General features: G+C 37.0%; 1 protein-coding gene across 6 annotated transcripts in view; it reads left to right on the top strand.

The window, feature by feature from the left end:
• HPCAL1 (hippocalcin like 1) overlaps nucleotides 1–23,205 on the top strand; it is a 187,840-nt gene extending 164,635 nt beyond the window's left edge. For 5 of the 6 annotated variants that reach the window (XM_074209767.1, XM_074209770.1, XM_074209765.1 and 2 more), the window contains 3 exons: nucleotides 11,054–11,456; nucleotides 14,954–15,059; nucleotides 23,015–23,205. In XM_074209767.1, coding sequence (XP_074065868.1) covers nucleotides 11,079–11,456; nucleotides 14,954–15,059; nucleotides 23,015–23,112 — 582 coding nt within the window. In that variant the 5' untranslated portion in view covers nucleotides 11,054–11,078 and the 3' untranslated portion in view covers nucleotides 23,113–23,205. Of the gene's footprint in view, nucleotides 1–11,038; nucleotides 11,457–14,953; nucleotides 15,060–23,014 lie in introns of all 6 variants that reach the window. The other variant, XM_074209769.1, reaches the window with a different exon arrangement.
• Nucleotides 23,206–23,640: the final 435 nt, after the last annotated feature.

Here is a 23,640-nt window from a genome sequence, read left to right as displayed (position 1 = left end):
GGAAATTATTCTTCCTCTTTTGTTTAAAAAAAAAGTGATGAACTGTAACCTCTAAATTTCTTTCCACTTTAACATTCATTTTTCTGTTCTAAGGTCTCTAACAGCTCTAATCATTGTTCTATTTTGAATGTCCCTTCATGCTCTGACATTCTTTATTCTAAGAATCTTTCCAGTTTTTCAATAAATATTTTAAAGCAAATTATAAGATGAATTTTGATTTCAACACAGCACATACTCCCATCCCCTCCCCTCTCTCCCACTAATAGCCATATACATACTTCCCTTTCCTGAGGGTATTATCTTTCTTAAAGATAAAAGTAAAACATTTTGTGAAGTAGAAATTTGCAATTTATTTCTAATGACTATATTAAGGCAATAATTTCTTTGTTAAAGTGAGCTGGAATTTTTCTTTACTGCACAAATATTTGCTATCTGAAGTCAAATTCCACCAGTAAATTGAGAAACTTGAAGGTTCTACCTAGTTTGGGTCTATTTGTTTGTTTAATTAATGAATGGCAGAGTGAATGAAGAAAGGCACCCATCTTATGTCTCACTATCTTTTCTCTCGGCAAGGTTGTCTGACTCATGTCTGAGAAACTCCAGGAGAGATTGAAAATGAGATACTTATTATTAAATATTTCATCCCGGCCTTTTGTTAAATGCATGCAGGCTGTTCCCTCTGGATGATTGGGAGTGAATGGGAGGCTGTCTGATTTATTTGGCATGCATAGATTCTATTAATGGCCCCATAAAAATTAGAGTAGGTCGTCCATTTCACAAAGCTACCCTGGTAAGGAGATTTCAGTGTAGCTTAGAAGATAATTCTAAAATGAACCCAGTCTGAAAAACAGCAGCAAAATCCATCATAGGTCCCAGACTACTAAACATAGATCTTAGACCTGGAAGGACCTATGAGAGATCCTTTGGTCCCATCTATTGTCTTCAGGTCAGTTTATTTGACATTAATAGCATATATCATTATTATTATTATTATTATTATTGTTACCAATTAAAAAGGTGACTAATAAAACCCAGAGGAACTAGGTAATCTGACCAAGGTCCCATAGCAAATAAAGGATGCATAGAATTGAGATAGAGTATAAACCCTCTGCTCTCCTACTTTTGTCTAATATAACACATTAACATATCCAAAGTTTGGAAACTCCTCCTTTGTGCCATTCTGCCTTTTCCTTGTCAGACTGATCTTTCTAAAACAATGTTTTGTTTTGTTTGGGGAAGGGGGATTGGTTCTGTTTTGTTTTGATTTTTATGATGACATTCCACAGTTCAAAAGTCTTCAGTGACTGGATTATCTGCAAGATAAATGTCCAGATTTCTTAGCCTGGCATTCAAAGCCTTCCTTCATCTAGATCTAGTCTACCTTTTTGACTCTTTAATTGAATACTTCTTTGCATTTCCTGTAGCCTCAGTCAGATTAGTCTATTCTCTTCTCTCCATTCTCATGCCATTTTTCTTGCCTAGAATACCCTGGCCAATACTTTCTACAGTGCCATTTTGATAGGAAGATTATTTTATTTGAATATAGAACATGGGTTTGAATCATAGTTCTGCTATTTGCTAACTGTGTGACCTTGAACAATTAAATTCAGAGCCATAATTATTACTAAGTGCCTCCTATGCTTAGCATAGTACATCCTTAATAATAACTCTGGGAATTCCATATGGCCTCTGAAAAGGGCATATGTTAGGCACTGGGAATACAAAACAAAAACAAAAACAGTCTTTAAAAAGGGGGGGGATAATAAAACAAGTACACAAATAAGTAAAGACAAGGTAACTTGAGGAAGAGGCTAACATCTGGGATGATCAGGAAAGGCTTCTCAGAGGAGGTGGCTCTTAAGCCAAGCCTTGAAAAATGTTAAGAATTCTAAGTGATGAAGGTAAGAAGATTTCAGACATAAGAAACAGCCTGTGCAAAGTCATGTAGAAAGGAGAAAGACCATAGAAAATTCAGGTAACATCTGAACATCAATTTAACTTTAACATAGGGTACATGAATGGGAGTAATTTTATATGGCTGAAAGGTAGAACTGCAGAGGACTTTAAACTCAGTAGGCTGAGAGTTTATATTTTATCTTAGAAATAAAAGGGAACTATATAAAAATTTTTTGAGTAGAGGAGAGAGAAACCTGAGAATGATTTTTTGGCACATATGTAGAGGTTGGATTAGAGAGGATAGAGACTAGAAGCCAGAGACCAATTTAGAACACTTTTGAAATAGATTAGACAAGAGGTAATGAGGACCTGGAATAGACTGGTGGTCATAAGATGGAAAGTAAGGGATAGATGGTTTCAAAAGATGTTATAAAAGTTAGAATCAATAAGGTTTGCCAACTAATTGTCTATAGACCTTGATGACAGGGAGTAGAGGAGTAATGAGGATTAGGAAAGAATCAAGTTAATTCATACAAACTCTGTACTTCACTTTCCCCAGTTGTAAACTAAGGATTTGACTGGCTGATACTGAAGTTGCCTTTTAGTTTGGTTTCCTATGATCTTAATCCTATTTCTACTCAAGGTAGGTTTGATTATATATTTCCCTTGAAGCCTTCTGTATTCCTCCATTCTACAGTGACTGCTAACATTTATTGCCTCTACCATTCTATTGGCACCAAGTTAGTATATACTTCTTTTTGACATCCTTTATAATTCTTCCTTTATTCTTATACTGAACTTTTATATTATCTAACTTTGCATACTTGTTTAGTCATACCATCTAATCTAGTGCCAGGGTATACATGTTAGGCATTTGTACTTTGAGCAACATTTTTCTTATCTGTACCCTTCTTTCTCTCTCTAGCTTTCATCACCTCTTGTCTGGATTCCTAATTAGTCTCCTTACCTCACATTACTTCCTGTGATCCATTCTTCAATTTTTTTGCTAGGATTATTTACCAATATGCAATTCTGATCATATCCCTGCACTTCTTAATAAACTCTAGACTTATCTCTTAGTGTGAATAGAAACTCTTATTAATTATTATTAATTAAAGCCCTGCTGCACAATCTTATCCCAAACTACCTTTGGAACCTCATTACCCATCTCTGTATTTCCCTCCTCACCTGAACCTAGGTTCCCAAAGAGTTAGACACAGCTGTAATGACTGAATGTTGAACAGGACAATTTTATAAGGAAAGAGCATTCCAGGCATTGGAGGAAAGCCAATGCTTTGGAGAGAGAGAAAGATGGAGAATCATATATGAGAAACTGCCAGTGGACTAGTATGGCTTGATTACATCCTAGATATAAGGGAGATACAGAGATATATATACATATATATGTATATATCTCTATATAGAGAGATATATACATGTGCATACATTATATGTTTGAATGATATACTTGTATATATGTAAATAATTCAGCATAAAAACTGGCAAAATTTTATCAGTGAAAATGATAGTAAAGAAGTGATGCTAGAATTTCCTTGCCACAGTATCCTAAACAACCTCTTTTATCAGACTTGTATCTGACACCTTCAGTATATGGTGTCTCCTCTTTACAATGTGAGCTCTGTGAAAGGGACTGTCTTGATTTTCTATTGGTATTACCAAGACTTAGCACAATGCTTTGCATATAATAAATCCTTTTCATTCATTCATTCATTCATTCATTCATTCATAAGGAAATGGAATCCCAGAGTTAATCAACAGGCACTTATTAAGGATGTATTATGCGAAGCATTGGGGATACAAAGAAAGACCAAAAAAAAACCATGATCTTACTCTCAAGTTTATATCCTAATGGTGGAGGGGACATGTTGGGAAAACAAATGTCTCTGGAAGGTACATAGAGTGTAAATAGAAGGTCTGTGCAGAAAGGAGGCACTAGGGGCAGCTAGGTGGCACAGTGAATAGAACATCGACACTGGAGTTGGAGGGGACCTGAATTCAAATCCAGCCTCAGACATTTAAGAATTGCCTAACTGTGTGGCCTTGGACAACACTTAACCCCATTGCCTTAACTAAATAAAATTTAAAAAAAAAAAGAAAGGAGGCACTAGCTTTGTAGGAAGTTGGGGGACTTGGGAAGGCCTCCTTACAGAAGGTGATACTTGGGTTGATGAAGGAATCTAAAGACAAAGGTGAGGAGGAAAAGTCTTCCAAGCATGGTCAACAAAAAGTATGAAGTAGAGAGATGAAAAATCATGTTCAAGGAACAGAAAGAAGCTCAAGTTCACTGGATCCTAAAGGAAGCAAAGAATAGAATGTATAGCAAATGTAGGAAGGGATTCATTGAAGAAGACTTTAAAAGCCAGAATGTTTTATTTTTTTATCTTGGTGGCAATATGGAGCCATTGTAATTTATCAAATAGGACAATGAAATGGTCAGATATGTACTTCAAAAAGATCATCTTGTTAACTAAGTGAAAGATAATTTAGAACCTTGAGGCAGGGAGAACATGCAGCAGGCTATTTCAATAGTCCAAGTATGAGCAGAGGAGGACCTATAACAGGATGGCACCTCCATGAGTAAAGAAAAAGAGACACATATGAAGGATGTGCAAGTATAAAAAGGTAGATAAGACTTGGCACTAGTTTGGATATAGGGGGCGAATTCTGGTGAGGAGTCAGTTATGACACCTAGGATTCAAGCCTAGGTAACTGGGATGTGTGATGCCCTAAACAATAATAGGAAAGTAAAGGACAGGGAAAAGTATAGAGGAAATGACAAAGACTTCTCTTTAGGGCATGATGACTGAGATATCCAATTAAAGATGTCCAAGAGAAAATTTGTTGGTGTTGTGAGCCTGGAACTCAGTAAAAAGTTTAGGACTAGATATATCGACTTGTTAACCATGAGGTGATAATTGAACCAATGGAGACTGATGAAATCACCAAGCAGCAATAGTTTAGGGGAAAAGGAGCAAAAGCCCCAGGATAGAGCCTTGGGAGATTCCTTACTAATTATTCATGTAACCTAGATAAAGATTTAGCAAAGTAGACAGAAGAAGGGAGTTAGACAGGATATGAGAAGATCTGTGAGTACAGCATCACCAAAATCTAAATAGGAGAGAATTTTTAGGGGAAGAGGTTGATTAAAGGTTGCAGAAGGATCAAGGAAAATAAGAATTGAGAGGAGAATTGACTTGCCTGTGACCCCAGGTATTTGCAGAAGTTGGATTTAAATCCAGGGTATTTGATTCTAAATTCAGTACTCTTTCTACCAGACCCTAATCTTTTTTGCTCTTGGAAAAGATATTTAGGAACAGCTCAAAATCAGAAATTTTAAAATATGTTTAAAAAGATAAGAGTCACCATAAAGTAAAAGATTATGTATAACCACCACCAGAATATCTGTATAGATGAAGGTATTCTTGGTGTAGTGGCCTAAACTATTAACCTGGGCCAGGGCAGATAGGTGGCACAATCTTCCTGCATTCCAGTCCAGGCTCAGACACTTAACTAGCTGTGGGATCCTGAGAAAATCATTTAATCCTATTTACCTCAGTTCCTCATCTATAAAATGAGCTGGAGAAATAAATGACAAACCAGTCTGAGGTACTCCTCCATCCTGACCCTATTGCCTTCTCTCCATCTGGCTTGGGACCAGAGCTAAAAAAAAAGATGAATGTGTGAACGATTGAAAATTGGTGTGTAACCCTTTATGAGTAACTCAATGAGTTTTTTATCTGTTCCTTGAGAGATTACTCCATGTATGGCTAAAATCACTGGATTTGAAGATCAGAGGATCATAAATTGTAGAATTGGAAGGGGCCTAAAAGACTATCTAAATCATTTTACAGAAAAAGAACTCTAAGGCCCAGAGGAAAGTGACTTGCCCAAGATCATACAGGTGATAAGTGGCAAAAACAAGATTTGAACCTGGATTTTCTGACTCCGTATCCATCATCCAGAAGTCTGGATTAGCTGTGTGATCTTAAGCAAGTGACTACTTCGCTGGGCTTGAGAGTTGATTCCCCCAACTCTCATAAAACATGGGAATTTTATTAGATGAACTAGAAAGTCCCTTCTAGCTATAAAATACTATAATGCAGTGATTCTGTGTATTTTCTGCTTCTTCTCATTAGTCAAGTAATGGAGAGTCAACTGTGAAAATAGAATGCAAAGGCTCTTGGGGAGCCTGAAACTAAACGATCTGTGTCTATAATCTTATGCTTTCTTCAATCTGGAATGCTAATGGGAAGTAGATGGAAAAACATTAATCTCCCAAGGTAGAAGAAAAATCCATCAACCTATTATTTTTCAGCAGTTGTGCACCTTGCTTTATACTCTAATCTGGTAGCTTCCTCTCTTTAAACATATGAGGAAAGAAGGCTGCACAGCCCTATATTTTTAACATGCTGTGTAAGAAAGAAACCTAACAAATATATTTTGAAGGCAAATTGATCAATGCATTCAGGGCAGTGATTTAGTTTCCAGCAAGGATGAATGGATTATAAAATGAACTGCTAAACTCTCAGCACCGAACCAAGGCTCAGACAATGGAGTACTATTGGTGTAAAAGCATGGAGTTCTGGATAGGGACCCTCAGAGGGATGTTTAATGCAAGTTTGGATGATATAGGGGAGACTTCTCTCCAGCCTGCAGACTCAAACTCTCTCAGGAGGCCCTGCCTTTATAAATAAAAGAAAATTGGTTCTAGTTCTATAGTACTTCCTTAATATTTACAGAACATCTTCCTCACAGCCACCCTGTGAACTAGATGAGTCAAATCTTTTTATCCCTGTCTTTACCCATGAGAAAATTTAAGCTCTCACAGAGGTTGTCACCAAGAACTGGCTGTTTTTTAATTACTATTTTTCAATAAACAAGGATTTATTTTCTTTCCTACTTATACTCCCTTCACATTGGAGAAAACAAGAGTGAAACCTTTGTAACAAATGTTCATAGTTAAGCAAAATAAATTCCCAAACTGGTCATAGCCAGAAATGTATGTCTTGTGCTTAACCTTGAGTCCATTACTTCTGTCAGCTTACTGGTAGTATGTTTCATCATCAGGCCTCTGGAACCATATTTGGGCATTACATTTCTCAGTTATTAAGGCTTTCAAATTCAAAGAACTGGAACTGCTTTACAGTTTTAGGACTTCCAATGTTCTTCATAGCAGAACTGTGATGGGGAATACAAGGAGAATGATGCTAAAATGTAAGATACTGGTACAATCTATAAGATTTCAAATTCTTATCATATTTCTTAACATATTTCTGTTTTACAATTTAGAAAACATCAGGATCAATATGGTTTATTATGATTATGATGATCATTTTCATTAATATTAATATTAGTGATGATAATGACTAGCAAAGAAATGTACAAAGAAAAGAAGGCCCAGAACAAAGCCTTGGGGTAAATGATACAGGAAAGGAAACTAAAATGAAGAAGTCATACAGAGGGAGAATAAGGAGAGAGTGATGTCAGGAAAACCCAAGGTGGGAAGACTATCCAGGAGAAGAAGATAGTTTGAAATGCTGCAGAGAGGTCAAGAAGGTTAAGGAGTGAGAAGAGAACATTAGTTTGGACTAATAAGAGGCAAATAATATTTTTTTTCTTTTTGAAAAAGGAAATGGGTAGAATATATATGTAATTTTTGTACAGGGTTTTATATAATGGTGAGTGAAGGACTGTCCTGCTACATACATGTCATGATCTAGAAAAATGATAGCTTTTTCACACACTTGGTTTTTTTAAAGTGGATAGTTAAATAGATATCTTTCTTATTGTTTTGATTCTAATGAACCTTTGTAGTAAAAGCTTCTTCCTACTTCATCACTTCAGAGGTCTATTATTTTCTTGGTCTTTCCTCTACCAAAACAGATTTCAGCTCTGCTTAAATTTAATAAATGCTTTTCAAGAGTTGCTGACAAATTTTTTACCCTGCAGATAACATAGTAATGAGCTTCTGTGAATTTATCTGGATAACAAATATGCAGCTCATCCTGAGACCTATACTCAAAACCTTCTTAGTTCAGTAGGACTTGCCAGAAGTTGTCTTCCATTGGCACAGTCTTCAGGACCCAGGATCCTCTTTATAACACAATAAGACATCAGAGGCAGAGATACTATAATTATCCAGTATTGGATTCTTCTTAATTTTCCCATACCCACAGCATGCCCTATTGGGAGGTATTAAAATGTGCTGAATAACCCTGCACAGTGGAAGTTGTTTAGTATCTTCCTGAATTCTCAAGTTTTAATAAATTCATAAATGTTACAATCAGAAGGCACACTGGAGATCCTTATCTCTTTTTATAGGTAAGGACATTGAAAGTAAGAGGAGGTGGCTTACCCAAGGTCTTCAGAGTTGCAGACCTGAACTCTGGTTTCTTTTCTCCCAAGCTAGTTTTTTTCTTCCTTCTAACACAAGAATGTTTCTACTATTGGATGTGACAAGCAGTACCAGCCAGACAACTGGCATCCCAGGGGATGCTGGGAGTATTGAGTCCAAATTCTCTGAAACTGAGAAATTATATTTGTTTAAACAGAAAAACTAGGACCGGGAGACAGATATGAACAACTGACGAATCAAGAGTAACCCCAGGGGCTGCCTTCTTCACAGAAGCAGCTAATGACAACTTAACCTGCTATATATAATTAATAGACAGCAGCTATTGTTATTTTTGTCCTAGAACAAATTGAGGTTTGATAGAGTTTGGACAAAAGAGGAATAACTGGATGGACAGGAGGAAAATGAGAAAGAGTTCAAGAGACTGGCAGGTTCTCAGGCTATATGGTTATTTGAGCCTGGTCTTTCGGTTTCTGGTTTTAATATATAAAATGGGTAGTTGAAGTATATTTGATTCTTATCTAATTGACTTAGATACCCTTGGGTTTGCCTGGCCATTTTCATTGCAAACTTTGCCAAAACTGTTCAAACTGTATGTTTATATTACATCTTTGTGTGTCTTGTGCTGAAATGAGGAAAGAAGATTCTCCCTTAAATACACTATGCCTGTGTTCTGTAAATATTTGTCTCTAGTTTAGTCTTTCTGTATATGAGATTATGACTTGAAGATGGAACAATAAAACCATAATTTAGCATTCAAAGTCCCCTACAGTCTGTCTTAAACCCCCTGTCTTTGACCTGGCTTTTTCTAGCTTCCTTTCACATACTCTACATGGACCAAGTGAGATATTGTGTTCCAGGACACACATTCTGTCCTTTCCCATCTTTGACTTTTGCTGGTGCCATCCCCTGTCTTTTATTTCATTGAAAATCCTGCCTATTCTTCAAGGTCCAACTCAAATGCTGCCCATTCCACATCCTCTTTCCTGATTCTGCCCGAGCTTACATCATCTGGCTCAGACTTTGCTAATTAATAATAATGATGATGATGATGATGATGATGATAATGATAGCATTTATGTAGAACTTTTAAGTTCTTAAAGTGTTTTACAAATATTAATTTCATTTCATCCTCACAACCACCCTGGGAGGTAAGGATTATTATTATTATCCCTATTTTACTGATGAGGAAGCTGAGGCAAACAGAGGTGACCCATGATCTGTCTATGACTACCATAACTAGTAGGATGTGAATTCAAGTTTTCCTGACTCCAGGTGGGACTTTTCTCCCCATGTCACCTAGCTGTTGAATTCCTGTGCAGTTATAGGTTAGACTAGATGCATAAGAGAACCTTTCCTGTTCTGAGATTCTTGTGAAAGAGTTTATGCAAAACTCATCCCTTGCTCTCTTGGAATACCCTACATGGAATGCTCTAATGTCTTTAACTACAATATATAGTATTACATAAAGAGCACTTTAAGCAAGGGAGGAAGAGCAAGAGATGAGAAAAGCTATGGAATATCCTTGGGCAAAGTTCATTACTGTCAAGAGGAGGTCAGGGACAAATTCCTGAAGTAGGCAGAATTTGAGTTGAACCTTAAAGAATGAGTGGCTATTCAGCAGGGTGAAAGGAAGAAGAAATGTTGAAGGATGTTCTGGGCCTAGAGAGCCCAGAAAGACAGAGAGGTAAATGAACACAGTAAATTTCCAAGGGGAAAAGAACAGACCAATTTGGCAGGAGTGTAGAATGTGTGGAGGAGAATAATAAAAGATAAGACTGGAAAGGGAAGTCAAACCTTGGATGCCTTGAACATTTAGGGTTTCAATGTTTAGGGAATTTTTGACAATTTTCAAGAAAAGAAATGATACAACCAAATCTGTGCAAAAAGTATTGTAGAAGTTAAGGGGCGGGGGGCAGCTAGGTGGCACAGTGGATAGAGCACCAGCTCTGGAGTCAGGAGGACCTGAGTTCAAATTTGACCCCAGACACTTAATAATTACCTAGCTGTGTGACATTGGGCAAGTCACTTAACCCCATTACCTTACAAAAAAATCCAAAAAAAAAGGAAAAAGTAATTAAAAAGGGAAAGAAAATAGTGGCTAGAAGACATATTAGGAGGCTGTTAAATTAGTTCAGGTAGGTTGTATCAAGGGCTAGATGCCTTAGAACTGAAGCAGTAGAACCAGGGAGGAAGGATAAATTTGAAAGATGTTGCTGATATATATGGTAATACTAATCAACTGTGAAAGACTTAGTTGATCCAAGTCAATTCCAAAGGACACATGATGAAAAATCTATCTTTCCTTCTGAGACAGAACTGATGAAGTCTGATTGCAGACTGAAATATAATTTCTTTTACTTTTTCTATTTTCCTTGCTTTCTTTTTTGCAACATGGCTAATATGAGAATATGTTTTACATGATTTCACATGCATAATTAAAATATTGCTTGCCTTTTCCAAGCATAGGGGAGGGATTGGAGGGAGAGTATTCAGAACTAAAAAAATTTGTTAAAAGAATGTTAAAAAAATAAATAATAAATTAATTTTAAAAGATTAAAAAAAACTATTGAGATAGACTGAGATAGACTTTAGATCCTGGTAACTGACTAAGGGTAAGGTAGAGGGAAAGAGTCTTAAAAAAAGATTATGGACAGATTAGAGAAAAAACTCTAACTTGATTCTGAGCATCCTATCCTAGGGTTAAGAGGCAAATAATCTGGATGCTTCAAAAACAGACTACAGGATAGCATTTGATAACCAGTACAGTTCCATGTTTTCTAGGTTCTAAGTTATCTGGAAAGACAGAATGGGGAAGCAAAATAGCAAGCTCCGTCCTGAGGTGCTCCAGGATCTCCGAGAGAACACTGAATTCACAGACCATGAGCTGCAGGAGTGGTACAAAGGATTTCTAAAGGACTGTCCTACTGGTCACTTGACTGTCGATGAGTTCAAAAAGATATATGCCAACTTCTTCCCCTATGGTGATGCATCGAAGTTCGCAGAACATGTTTTCCGTACCTTTGACACAAATGGTGATGGGACGATTGACTTCAGGGAATTCATTATTGCCCTGAGTGTCACCTCTCGGGGAAAGCTGGAACAGAAGCTGAAATGGGCATTCAGCATGTATGACCTTGATGGTAATGGCTATATAAGCCGTGGGGAGATGCTTGAAATTGTACAGGTAAGGACCCAAGGGACCTTGTGTGCTTGCCTGGAAAAGGCATGAAAGATCATCTATATATTTAACTTCTTCATTCTAGAGAGAAAGCAGAAACCCAGAAAGATGACTTACTTATTCAAAGTAATTCAGTAATGAATGGCAATCTTGGGACTAGACCTCAGGGCTCTTCTTAAATTCCTTAAATATGGTGTTATTTAGCTGTCTTCAATTGAGCCTATTTGCTAAAGGAGATTGAAGGATGTGTTTCTATTGAAATTTTTATAAATGAGATTTGCATACATCTGACCTGGCTTCCACTATGATAAAATAGAAAGAGGGCTAGCCTTGGAGTCAAGGAGTACCTACCAGTTCCAAAACTGATTCTATGACAGTGGCCAAGTCATTTCACTTTTCAGAGTCTAAGTAATACTTGCACTCTCCCTCAATTATTTCAGAGAAAGCATTTGTAAAGTTCACAGTGCATTTAGAAAGGACTTTAGCAGACATCTTAAAACTATATAAATATTATGATGATGATGATGCCTTGGAACAAAGAGTTGGTCTTGCTGACTTCTAAATATCTCTTCTGCCCTGAGATCTAACAGCTCTAGAGAAACCATTAAGCATTACTTCTTTCCCACCCTATGCTCCAGACCTTATTTGAGACTCATGGCCAATGCTTTGCTTCCCCTTCAGCTAGACTTGAGTAATTGAAGCACCTTCATGTTGGATTGTAAGCTATAAGCGCATGAAAATTGAGGAAACTATAATAGTAGTAATAGTAGTTATAATTGTGATAATCACATGAAAGCTGGGAAGACAATAATAATAATACCAATAAAAATGTCCTTTATATAGTGCTTTAAATTTTACCAAGCATTTCACTTGTATCAGCTTATTTGTACCACAGAAGAACCCTATAAAATCTCTGTGTCAGCTAGTGTAATGCCTATTTTACAGGTGAGGAAACTAAGCCTCAGGAAGGGTCATAGTTACTTAGTTAGCAAGGGCAAAGAAAAATATATATCAAATAATAGTCGCATTTCCTCTTTCTGACTTGCTTCCCTAAACCAAGATCCTATACCCTTAGGTTATTTCCCCCTAAGATCTAAGTTTAGTGTTATAGTAAAATTAAGATATTAATTAATTTAATTTAATTTATTATATCAATTATATAATTAATTATATCAATTATATAATTATTATAATAATTATATTATATGTTATATTATATATTATTAAATAAATAATTAATTGTATAATTCATTTAATTAATAAAATTAATATAGTAAAATTAATGCGATATAAAGGACAGTGCCTGGGCTCAGGTGCCAAATTTGCCAGTTAAACAAGTCTTCAGGCCTTCCTGAGCTTAATTTCCTCACTGGTAAAATGGATATAATAATACTCAAACTTTATCTTTATAACAATCCTCATAGAGTTTTAATAGATATAAACCCTAAAATATTATACAAGCAAAAGTTGTTGTCAGGTTTCTGTACTGGCCTATGGAGCTGCATGGGTTCATTGTATGGTGGGACAAGCTGTAACATAGGGAAAAAACCATTATCATAGGACAGACATTGGCAGTCTCTCAGAGGGAAATATGCCAAGTCCTTTTTTCATTCCCCACCCTTCAGATTGGCAGGGAGGTGATTGAGCCTTGGATAGATGTATAATAGCACCCTAAGAAAGCAATCTTGGTCTCACTGTGGCCGGTTTGACTGATCAGAAGGACTAGGGAGGGCTATAAGAATGCAAATGACCCCTAGAAGGAGTCCTGCATAAACCATCATTTAATATTTATCAAGTACCTACAAGGTACTTGTCACCAGATGGGATATCAAGTTATCACCAACATCTGCTGATTTATTTGTCTGATTACTCCTTACTAGGGATAAATGGTCAGTTAGCTAAAAACAAGATGAGGCATAGAGGAGGAGCTATTAGACACCTGGCACCCGAAAAAGGAGAAAGAATTAAAATGTAAGAAAGGACCTCAGTTGTCATAATCCATTCTTCCCATTTTAAAGACAAGGAAACAAAAAACCAGACATGATTAGTGAGTTGCTCAAAATCACCCAACTAGTTAAGGTAGAGCTTGGAAGGTGCCACAGATAAAACTCACTGACTTCTCAATTTTAGGACTCAATTTAGGACTAATCTTAGCTGTCTTCTCCCAGATCCTATTTATGATATGACACCTTCAACTCACATGCCATAGGTTGTCCATTCTTTGAGAGAAGGAGGAAGAGGAGAAGTAGCAACAAGAAAAATTGTAATTGACACTTACATACTGTTCTATAATTACAAAAATAGTTTCTAGGTAATGACATTAATACAATAATTTCCAGATGAAATTCAGTTTCCATCATGGATTCATCTTTCTTCTATGCATGAAAATTCTGAGTTGAAATAAGAGACATGGCCTACTGGAACCTATTCAGAGACAGGAATATTGTGGGGAAAAGATGCATAGAATAAAGTGGGCTACCACTTCCCTGTGCAACTCCAGGGAAGGAAAGGACAGGAAAGTAGCACCACTGTGGAAGGGCATTTTCATATCCTCCAGAATAGATCAGTGATCTACCACTTCCTTAACTCTATTGAGTTTAACATGCAGAGAACCATTTGTGCAGCATCTTTACTTTAAGGGTATGCTTTCAATTGACGCCTATCTGGTTCTTGCATGCAAGCATATGATGGCAAACAGAAGCCCTATTTTCTGTGGGCTCATCTGTATGTTATAGCCTAGCTCATAAGTGAAAACTGATCCATTTTCAGATGGACACTTTTATCAGCAAGACTCAGTTGACACAGTCAACCATTGAGTTTGTTGGCTCTGACTCTAGGTAAGTAGGAAAAACTAGGGTTTTGCACAGGTGCAGCATCCTAAAATAAATAAGATATTGTCCTTGTCCATGTGGAGCTTATTAATCTAGAAGGTGGGTGTGGTTTATAAAGTTAACTAAATACACTGTATTCCTGGACAAGTAGAGTAGATACAAAACCAAGTACTATATGAGGTTACAAGGGAAAGTATTAATAAAACTTAGGCGTAGCTCTCGGACAGATATTAGAGACCTTCAAGTTATCTTGAACTTGTCTATGAAAGCTATACTGAATCTAGCTCCATTCCTCATATGATGAGCCCATCCATGCTCTCAACTAGCTGGCAGTTTATTAAAACCTGCTTGATAGGGAAGACTTCATCTAAATGATGACCTGAGGCTCTGGCAGCAGCTAATCACAAGAGACCCTAATGTAATTATTAGCATGTTGGGAAAATTTCTCAGTCATAGTTTTACCATGGATCATCAGAGTGGTGTGGGTGGGAAGAAGAGATGGCAGGATCTAGCTAGCTTTCCTTTTTTCAATCTTGAGAAGGCTGCATAAGACCCCAACTCATCTGTCCATGTACCATATTTGCAAATTGAGTAATGAGCTTAGTTCTTTGCTCATCCTCCTGGAGCTTTCCAGAGTGTCTTAAAAACTCTTTCTTCCTTGTACTCCTCCAGGCCATATACAAAATGGTATCCTCAGTAATGAAAATGCCTGAAGATGAGTCCACTCCTGAGAAGCGAACAGACAAAATTTTCCGGCAGATGGACACAAACAATGATGGTAAGTTATGGAACTGTCCCTCTGCCTGGTGTTGTTAAAAACAAAAATGCATTCATCCATGCCACTAATTTCCCCCTGCCCTGCCCCAGTCCTGCAGCCTAGAGTCAAATCTCTTGAGTGTGGGCCAGGGGTGGAAGGTTGTAGTATCTGAATCATCAACAGGCAGCAGAGAAACATATAGCAATGTAAGAAAAAGTCAGGTCTGTGCCTGAAGTCACCTTTGGGGCTGATTAAAAACACATTTTCCTATGCTCAGTTGAAACCTTGGTTACAGTCATTTTCTGCAGCAAGCTGTCCCCCTGCAACCATCTCTGCTTGTTTTCCATTTTCAAATCATGTTGACTGGGCTCCACTATTCCCTCATAAACACCTTCACTTATCCAGCTCAGGTCTAAATGCACACTCTGCACTATGTGAATTGGAACAATTTGTTCCACATTCTAATTTATCCTCTGGGGCTGAGAACTTCCTTCTCAGGACTCCAAGGAGTTGGCCCTCCCTGTGAGCTTAGAAAATGGAATCCAAAGGACTTTGAGCAGTGGTGACCTCCTTCTTCCTCCATTCTTGATATCAGACTTAGGAAGACCTCAGGGATCAGTTAATGCAACCTGTTGCTGGGCAAGAATCACTTCTAATCCATCTTAACAAGCAAGTATTCAATCTCTGTTCATAGAGTTCAAGGAACTGAATCTGCAAAGGGGCAGGGACATCTAGCACAGGGTTTTTTAATCTGAGGTTCATGAATGTGACTTAAACAATACTTTGATCAGTTTATGTCAATATAATTAGTTTTCTTTGTAATGCTATATTTTATTTTATAAATTTTAAGCTATTATTCTGAGAACTTCACCAGACTGCTAAAATGGTCCATGATACACAAAGATGGTTAAGAAGCCCTGCTCTAGTCATTCTGCATCTGCCATTTTACATATGAACAAACTGAGTGATTTACCAATATCTCATAGGTGATAAGTAGATGATTGAGATTTGAATACAGGTCTTCTGAATTCCAAATCAATACCTATATAGCACTTCTTACTTTACAATTCTGAGATAGTGAATGGAGCACCAGGCCTGGGGTCAGGAAGATTCATCTTCCTAAAGTCAAATCTGACTTCAGATAGTTACTAGCTATGTAACCCAGGGCAAATCACTTAATCCCATTTGCCTCAGTTTTCTAATCTGGAAAAGGATCTGGGAAAGGAGATGGAAATGTATCTCTCCAAGAAAATCTCAAATACAGTCATAGAAAATCAGACACTACTGAAAAAAAATTATTGAACAACTTCCCAACTCAGACCATTCTACTTTGGGACAATTTATATAAGAAAATTACTTTCTTGATCCTGACCTGTAGCTATTGAGATGATGTGGGATTAAAAATTCATATTCCCTGTAATTCTCAAAAATAAAAACAATAATTTATCCATGTCTCAGTAAAGAAAACTCAAAGGTCTATTAGTGGTCCTTTAATTCTGAGGAACATCCCAAAGAGATGTTCCTCAGAACTTTGGACAAGGCATTCCCTCTCTGTACTTTTCAATTCCTCATCTGAAAAATGAGTTGTACCAAATGACCCTCTAAAGTCCTTTCAATTAACAGCTAATGTTAATTAAGTGCCACTAAACAAAGTGTTGTTTATTATTAATTGTTTACATATTATATTGTATTTTATATATTAATTATTAATCTAAGTGCTTAGATTATATGATGTTAGCATTTGAGAAGAACTTTAGGTTATCTGGTGCAACTTTTTTTTATTTGGGAAAACCTCAAAACAAGATCCTCCATCTGAAAATCCAATATTATTTTGCTCCAGTCCTTGGCCTCTTTGTACTTTTAGCCTTGAAGGTAGGGGCTAAGGCATAAACTCATAGAATAATAGTAACATAACTGGATTAAATGATAAATGGGAAAGGAGGAAGGAAGGAAATAAGTTATTTCTATATCACAAGGCACTATGCTTAACACTTTTACAATTATGATCTCATTTGACCCTTATAGCAAGCATGCAAGAAAGGTGCTTTTATTATCCCCATTTTACAGTAATGAGGTAGAGGTTAAATAACTTCCCTAGGGTACTAGTAGGTCTCTGCAGCCAGATTTAAACTCAAGTCTTACTGATTCCAGGCCTGGCACTTTATCCACTGGGCCATCGGCTGTGTCATGGTAAATACATTAGAGAATTACAAAACAAAGATCATATGAGGTCTGAGAAGAAGGGTCACTTTAATGCGAGGAAGGAGAACATTTGTTCTGACTCACTAGGATTCCCTGGCTTTGATTTAAAATAATAGGAAGTGATGGCTAAAGTAATTTGAGTATATGATGGTAGAAAGAAGCCAGTCTGACTGGTAAAAAGATAGGTTGTTTGTAAAAGCAGACATTCGGTCTACCCAACCCTCCCCTGTTAAACCCATTCCTGGAAAACAAAAGACTCGTACTAGGTCTCTAGTTAGTTACTGAGGGCCCACAGAGTTTATGTGCTTCAACCCCAGTAGATTTCCTGGATTAGAGAAAGTCAGACCTGCTTTTCAACCACTCACCCTTTCCTCCCCTCCTGAGAAGACAGGAGCTTTTTAAACATTTAGCCAATTCTTTGAGGCTTGTTTACAAGAGCCATTTGGGCTGGGCAGTGCCCAGACCCCCAGGGTATAAGATTTAATCGTCATCTGTCATAATCATTTCCATTCCGGGAAGTATTCAGGCACAACAGGCTAAGTAGACAGCTAAAGAGATAGGCTGGAAACTCAGTCACCGGATGCCATCCCATCTCTGGTCCTCAAGAGGCATCACGCCTACATATGAGTGTCTAATTACTGAGCAGGACAGTAGCACTAGTTATCAAGGGCATGGGGGAAGAGTGACAGAGGAGAGGAAGGGAAATCCCATAATAACACCTAATTACCAGGTGAAAGTTAAAAAAGCCTTGCCTTTGTCTTTAGATGGGACACAGGATAATCACATAAATGCATGTCCCATTCCTCCAGTTCTAGGTTGTGCTGGGTAGCCTAAGGGAAGCAAAGGTTAAATCAGGATAAGTTTCCTCCCTTCACAAATAAGATCCAGCAGAGGAAATGGGCATTGTTTGTGTAGTCTGGAGATGAGGATGAGGGATGAGAGGGAACAGTGCTTAAAGATGGCATTGTAGAAATAGCATTGACCTGGGATTCTGGTTCCAGTTCTGTGACCTTAGAGGGATCACTCATCTTTTCTGAGCCTTAGTTTCCCCACCTGGAAAATGAGGGTGGGTGGGACATTCAATAATCTCAGAACTTTCTGCCAGGTCTAGCATTCTAAAATGGTCTAGATATTCTGCTCTAGACATTCTGACTCTTGAATATGATAGAGCAAAAGAAATTCTGGACTTAGAAGCAGAGAAGTAGGGTTTAAATCTTGGATCCATTTGCCTGAGTGACTTTGGGCATACAAAGGAATTAATAGGAAATTCACCTATTCCAAAACAAGGGATTTGCAAACCTAAAATGTTAGGGGGAAAAATGTGCATTTTTGCTTCAACTATTATGTGTTTTTTCAGACCTTTTTCAACTGTAAATCCTAAGATCTTATAAATGTCCCTAGGTAGCCAGCCAGTCCCCATAATCACTGGGGGCAGAATAATAAATGAAAATTTTACTCTCAAAAGAATAGATATAAGGGAAAGAGTTCCCAGCTTAACAGACTACTAGACATTAGAATGAATACATTACCCAAAGAAGTTGAGTCTTTTCCTCCCCAAAAGTGATGATGATAATGTCAATGATGATGATGATGTTGATGACATCTTACATTTATAGAGCAAATCAGAACACTTTCACCTGAGTTAACTCAGTAGTCAGCCTTAAACAGTTCTAGAAAGAGTTTCATATTTGGAGTCAGAGCACTTTACAACTCAATTCTGCTATTTAATAGTAGTTAGTATTTATATAATTCTTTAAGTTTACAATGTACTTTATAAATGTTTTCTCATTTAATTCTCATAATATCCCTGAGCATTCCCATTTTACAGATGAAGAAACTTAAGTAGAGGTCATATGACATACCCAGGGTCAAACAACTAAAAAGAGTCTGAAGCAGAATTTGAACTCAAGTCTTCTAGACTTAAAATTCAGTCATTTCAGTCATGTCCAACTCTCCATGACCCCATTTTGAGGATTTTCTTGCAAAGATACTAGAGTGATTTGCCATTTCCTTCTTCAGCTTATTTTACAGATGAGGACAAATTAGACAAGTTAGGGTTAAGTGACTCTCCCAGGGTCACATAGTAAGTATCTGAGGCTAAATTTGACCTCAGGAAAATAAGTAATGATTTGACCTCAGGACTTCAGATCCAGCATTCTATTCACTGTGCCACCTAGCCACAACCTTGAGCAAATCACTTTAATGTCTCTGAGCCTCATCTCAGCTGCCTTATGTACAAAATAAAGGGGTGATAGAAGTTAGACTAGATTAGTGATGTCCCAACTTGAATCGAAACAGATTCCTCCAAAGCTGCATATTGACTCAGGAAAAACACAAATTAACATTATCTGTGTTACATTATATTTTTATTTATTCTGTTAAAAGATTTCCCAATTACACTTAATCTGGTTTGGGCCTATGAGTTTGACAACTCTAATTTAGAAGATCAAGAATGATCACTTCTCACATTAAAGCAAAGAATCATAGCTGGAAAAGACCTTGAAAGCATCATTAAACCCAACCTTTTCATTTTATGGAATCTTAGAGAAGTTGAACAACTCACCCAAGGTTATATAGGTATTAAATAGTAGAGCTGGTAGATGAACTGAAGTTCTCTGATTCTAGGTCCATTTCCCCTTTTCCACAATACCATGCTAACTCACACTGAAATTCAAACTGTTTAGTTTAATTCATAAAACTCTGTCCCATTTTTTTTTCTCTTTCTTTCTCACCTAGTTGTGCTGCATGGTTTTCCATTTATTCATAACTCTATTCAGAGAATCCCTTGGTCAATGACTTGCTCAGGATCACATGACCAGAATTTCTCAGGCTAAGATTCAGTTATAGTTGCTGATCTTCTTTTGTAAAGGGCATCTATCACTAATAGTTTTCTACATCAATGAAACTAGAAAACTCCCTGAATAATTAGCTTATATATTTATATGGTATTTTATACTTTTCAAAGTACTTTCCAATACATGAAGCTATCTCTTAGAGTACTGTGAGATGCATTGTTTTCCATGGTTTACAAACATATTTATCCAATTATTTTTATAATACAGAAGAGTGATGCCCCCAAAAGTTGAGTTGTTTGCCCAAGGTTACAAGGCTAGGTCTCAAACCTAGTTCTTCTGATGATTAATCTTGTCTTCTTTTCACTAAAACCCAGTGTTGTGAGGCTTAAATGAGATAATGGATGTTAGGCAGTTTTCCAACCTCAAAAGTGCTATACAAATATCAAGTGCTATTATTGTCATTATGTTTATAATTATTATTATCAGCCTGTGTTCACCAGATCTCCAGTCTAGTGATGATTTCATCAAGGAGCCTCTCATTGTACTCCCATTGAACTCAAGGAATGTTTATAGAACAATATAGAGGTGTGCTGGTAAATAAATGTATAACAACCAGAAGATCTCCCAGGGTTAAAAAAAAAAAAAGAGCAGGTACACACACACTTTGAAGTTTAATCTGCATTATGAACACTTGACAATTAACAAAAAAATCAAGCTCTGATTTGTAGTGATGGCTGATTTTTGAGACAAAATGCTCACACTGAAATATTTAATAATTGAAAATCTGTTAGAGCCGGCTCTAGCACAGCCCTGACCAAACCTCATTCCTTTCCACTTTTTCTTTAAGCTGGAAGTATGATATCCTTCTTACAATGGGAACTCTCAGACTAAAAGGAACCAGTGAAGATTTTTTTTTGATTTAAAAAAAAAGCTCTTTTTCTTCAGTGAAAATTACTCTTTTTCATTGAGGCATTCTGAGTGACTTAGTTATGGTCCTGCTGAAAATAGTTAAAACAGTGACCAATGTATGTACATTTTGTAAGCAGGAGGCTGGAAGAGGTACTTGGAATCACAGGGACCTGGATTTGAATCTCAGCACTAAAATTTTTTTTAATTCTGTAACCTGTCAGTCAAGAAGTATTCATTAAGAGCTTACTCTATTCCAAGCATTTTACTAAGCACTAGCAATACAAATAAAAGCTTAAAAAGGAATGCCCACAAGATAGTTGGTATAGGGGCAGCTAGGTGGTGCAGTGAATAGAGCATCGGCCTTGGAGTCAGGAGTACCTGGGTTCAAATCCGACCTCAGACACTTAATAATTACCTAGTTGTGTGGCCTTGGGCAAGCCACTTAACCCCAATTGCCTTGAAAAACAAAAAAGATAGTTGGTACAGTAGACAGAGCCCTAACCTTGGAGTCAGAAGGACCTGAGTTCAAATCCAGTTTCAGAGTTACTAGCAGTGTGATCCTGGGCAAGTCACTTAACCTGGATTGTCTCCTGGGAAAAGGAAGGAAAGCACCTACCCTCAAGGAGCTCACATTCCAATACAGAAGACAACGTGAAGACATTCAAGAAATAGAGAGATCAGGAGAACAATATTGATCTATATAAATATCTTTTCCATATCTCTAAGTATCTACATAGATATCTCTTTTGTGTCTAAGTATGTAGAGTTACATGGATAGCCACAGATGAGCTTTCTATGTACAGGTCTATGTATATATAGACATAGTGCTATGTATTTTGTTCTATATGCAGCTATATATGGAGATTATATACATATATACATAGATATATCTTTGTGTATACATGCATATTTCAATATACAGCTATAGCTCTATATATCTATATGAATATATAATAGTTATCTAGATCTATATAGATATAAGATATAATTATAGAGATATATGATATATGATAAATGGATATTATATAGAGATATATAGCACACACATATATATATGTACATACATCCTGAGATATATACATTAATAGGTATATCTGTGGATATATATAGTAGATAGAAAATAATCTTGGAAGGCAAATCAGAATTAAGGAGAGACTGGGAAAGGTCTCTTGAAGAAGCTTTGACTTGAAAACTTGAAAGGAACCAGGAACTAGGGATGAATGAGAAAGAATTCCAAGGATAGGGAACAACCAGTGAAAATTCACTGAGTTGGAAGATGGAGTCTCTTGTGCAAGGAACCACAAGAAAGCCAGTGTCACTTCCTTTCAGTGTTGGTGGCTGGGAGTAAAGTGTAAGAAGACTGGAAAATTAGAAAGGGCTAGGCTATAAAGGCTTTAAAAACCCAAAACAGATTTTCTATTTAATCTTGAAGGTAATGGGGAACTACTGGTATTTATTAGTGACTTCCCCCTCTGAACTTTAAATGGCCCAATCTATAAAGTAAAAAAATTGGTATATGTGCTTTTCCAATTCTTTCATTCCATGATACAGTGGTGAAACCCAGGGTAGGGAATAGGTACCTAGCCCAGAGGCAGGTGATTTGTTTAGATATATAATAGTCCCTATCACTGAAAAACTAATTTAGATTGTTCCCCTTCTAAGTACTGCTTTCTCCCTTTTGGGGAGAATGTATGTTTCAGTTTCTGCCTTTTTTGAAAGGTACCAGAATCTTGAAATTTTGAAGTAGACAGCAGATTCTAACAGTGTTTTCATAAGGTCATTAGCAAGTTCTGTGATCACCATATTGAACCTCCCTACTATATACAATGGTACTTCATCATGAAAAATGAAGAACTTAAAAAAAAAAGCTGGTCTTTTAAATAGAGAGAGTATTACATTCTCATTTCCAGGAAACCAAAGAATTAGATTTGAAAAGTGAGCCTTCTTTGGAGTTGCATATTTGATCAGAGCCTAGTAGCATGCATCTCTTTGGTTTCTTTCTTAATTTCTTTTTTCTTTTCTTTCTTTTCTTTCATTCTTAATTTTTATTGTTCTTTTGTACCCCTTCAGGCAAGTTGTCACTGGAAGAATTCATTAAAGGTGCCAAGAGTGATCCTTCCATTGTCCGGTTGTTACAGTGTGACCCAAGCAGTGCGAGTCAGTTCTAACTCCACCACATCTGGACAGTTGCAGAGTCACTGGCTTGTCAATCCAGCTTTGCTTACAGAAATGAATGCCTTCTCAAACCATTCCTCTGCTGTTCTCGGATAAAGTCCGGTGGTTTCCTCCATGCAGCAGCATGGCCAGCCACAACTCCTTCATCATCCATACCAGGGCCAAAGTCCTTTGGTCATCCAAATTTATTTTCATTTTTTCTCTTGTATACCTGATTCCTTTACAAAGCCCTAATATCACTTAGAGATATGTTACATACAGACAGCAAAGTGGGGATCAGGCCCTGCAGCGGGGGACATCTTCCTTCACTTGGGGAATCTATATGAATACATTCTAATAACCAAGAGAAGAGCTAAGATAGGACTTTATAAAATAGAGCCAAGGTTAGCTAATTTATTGTGCTTTGAAAATGACTGTTTGAAATGTTGGGAGCTAAAAGCAGACAGAATGAAACCCTTCCTGTGCATGATTTTATTCTTTTTTCTTTTTGTTGGGGAAAAATGGTTTGCACTTATCCAATG

This window comes from Macrotis lagotis, chromosome 1 (assembly GCF_037893015.1).
Source record: "Macrotis lagotis isolate mMagLag1 chromosome 1, bilby.v1.9.chrom.fasta, whole genome shotgun sequence".
NCBI classification, from domain to species: domain Eukaryota; kingdom Metazoa; phylum Chordata; class Mammalia; order Peramelemorphia; family Peramelidae; genus Macrotis; species Macrotis lagotis.
This window is presented reverse-complemented; position numbering and strand designations above follow the sequence as displayed.